This window comes from Littorina saxatilis, unplaced genomic scaffold (assembly GCF_037325665.1).
Source record: "Littorina saxatilis isolate snail1 unplaced genomic scaffold, US_GU_Lsax_2.0 scaffold_1959, whole genome shotgun sequence".
In the NCBI taxonomy this organism is placed as follows: Eukaryota; Metazoa; Mollusca; class Gastropoda; order Littorinimorpha; family Littorinidae; genus Littorina; species Littorina saxatilis.
In genome coordinates, this window is record NW_027126121.1 from 1127 (window position 1) to 3354 (window position 2228).

Here is a 2228-nt window from a genome sequence, read left to right on the forward strand (position 1 = left end):
TTCGTGAAAGTTGAGGCGGCACTGTCACGCCCTCATTTTTCAACCAAATTGGTTGAAATTTTGGTCAAGTAATCTTCGACAAAGCCCGGGGTTCGGTATTGCATTTCAGCTTGGTGGCTTAAAAATTGATTAATAACTTTTGTCATTAAAAATCTGAAAATTGTAAAAAAAAATAAAAATTTATAAAACGATCCAAATTTACGTTTATCTTATTCTCCATCATTTGCTGATTCCAAAAACATATAAATATGTTATATTCGGATTAAAAACAAGCTCTGAAAATTAAATATATAAAAATTATTATCAAAATTAAATTGTCCAAATCAATTTAAAAACACTTTCATCTTATTCCTTGTCGGTTCCTGATTCCAAAAACATATAGATATGATATGTTTGGATTAAAAACACGCTCAGAAAGTTAAAACAAAGAGAGGTACAGAAAAGCGTGCTATCCTTCTTAGCGCAACTACTACCCCGCTCTTCTTGTCAATTTCACTGCCTTTGGCTGCCATGAGCGGTGGACTGACGATGCTACGAGTATACGGTCTTGCTGAAAAATGGCAGCTACTTGACTAAATATTGTATTTTCGCCTTACGCGACTTGTTGTTGTCTTTTGTGTTCTTGTTTTTCCTGATGAAGCTTCCATAAGCGAAAATTCGTACCGTCTTGTTGTCTGTTCTTTTGCTTTCTTTCTTTTTCTTCTCTTTTGTCTTTTGCCAATAATTATACAACAATGATGTTTTTTCATCACACAGTTGTTGCATCTCTGCTCAAGCTGTTAGACAGATTCTAACCATTCTTATGATTGTCTGGCCTTGAGCCTTCATTGTGGCAAAAGTGTTAAAGGGATACGATTCAATTCATTCAATGCCCGTCACTCCTGTCAGGGTATGGGCCGCCAACAACAGCTCTCCAGAGTCCTCTGTCCTGGGCCATCTTTTCTATCTGACTCCAGGTGTAGCCCATCTTTCTGGTGTCGGCCTCCAGGTCGCGTCGCCATGTGTTTCTTGGACGGCCTCTCTTTCGCTTGCCCTGGGGGTTCCACCTCAGCGCTTGTCTGGTGATGTTGGTTGATGGTTTGCGGAGGGTGTGTCCAATCCATCCCCATCTCCTTTTCCTGATTAGTTCTTCTGCCGGAAGTTGGCAGGTCCTTTCCCAAAGGTCGGCATTGCTGATGGTTTCGGGCCAGCGGATCTTGAGGACAAAAGGATACGATGGACCCCCGAAAATGTCTCTGATCGCCCCAATACAGTTCGGTTTGGGGGCTGCATAGATGACACGGTCACACCACTAATCGGTACTGCCTTACATCTATCATTTCAACGTTCCATTATTAAAATCTAAATGCTGGGTGGGTGTTTTTTCTCATATCATAACTGTGTATATTCTTCAATGGACAGTGTGGTTTTTTTTGCTATGTAATGCGTCTTAGTCCCCAACCGAATGGACTCTGCTTACACACCTTAGATAACAGATTTGAATATCTGAAGCAAACTTTGTGTGTTTTTTTCTGCTTCGACAAATGCGTACCCATCAGAAATGAAACAAATATGAAGACAAACGGACGGAAGTCGGGACTCTTGACACTAAATAGTTGGATGGGAAAAAAAACTGCTCGCTGATTGAATTTGATTTAATTAATTATTATAGTTACCGAGCATTTTAGAGCAAATTAATTCAGGTGTTAGCTGTCATAATCTTCGCAATAGTTGCAATTCTCCAAACACAATGACCAGTAGCCGTGAGTTCAGTGTAATGTTCACTTTTGGCGCTCATAGGCCGCCATACTTTGTGTCTGCCCACCGAGGCCCAGCGATGACTCCTTTCCTATCAGCCTCCATTGCACGCCGGATGCGCCTGTACAGGAAATGATGTGAGACATGTGCACTGCATGCTGGGAACTTACTTTTACCCCATGACTGCTGGATGCAAGGCTTCAAACAACTTATCACCACGTTCCGGGAGATTTTGTTCCAAAACAAGCCCTGGGTATCAGACACGCATAACTGCGTAGTGATTAACGCTGAGTCACAAGGGATCTTTATTCGACAAATTTATAGTTATAACTTTTCCCCCACTGGGAATTCATGTACATAGAGCTTTTCAAAACTTATCGGAAAAATACATTTGCACAGCATATGTTTTTGATAAAACGGTGCTGTTTCGGGATTCAAAATCACAACTGAATATAAAATCTGAGAAAACCAGTCTTTAACACTTTCTACCC

General features: G+C 40.8%; 1 protein-coding gene across 1 annotated transcript; it reads right to left on the reverse strand.

Annotated features, from left to right (window-relative positions):
* Positions 1 to 865: 865 nt before the first annotated feature.
* Positions 866 to 1883, reverse strand: LOC138954564 (uncharacterized). The gene is made up of 2 exons (XM_070326376.1): positions 1790 to 1883; positions 866 to 1266 (listed from the first exon to the last, which is right to left on the reverse strand). Exons 1-2 carry the CDS (start codon positions 1881 to 1883, stop codon positions 866 to 868), a joined length of 495 nt encoding a protein of 164 aa, XP_070182477.1.
* Positions 1884 to 2228: the final 345 nt, after the last annotated feature.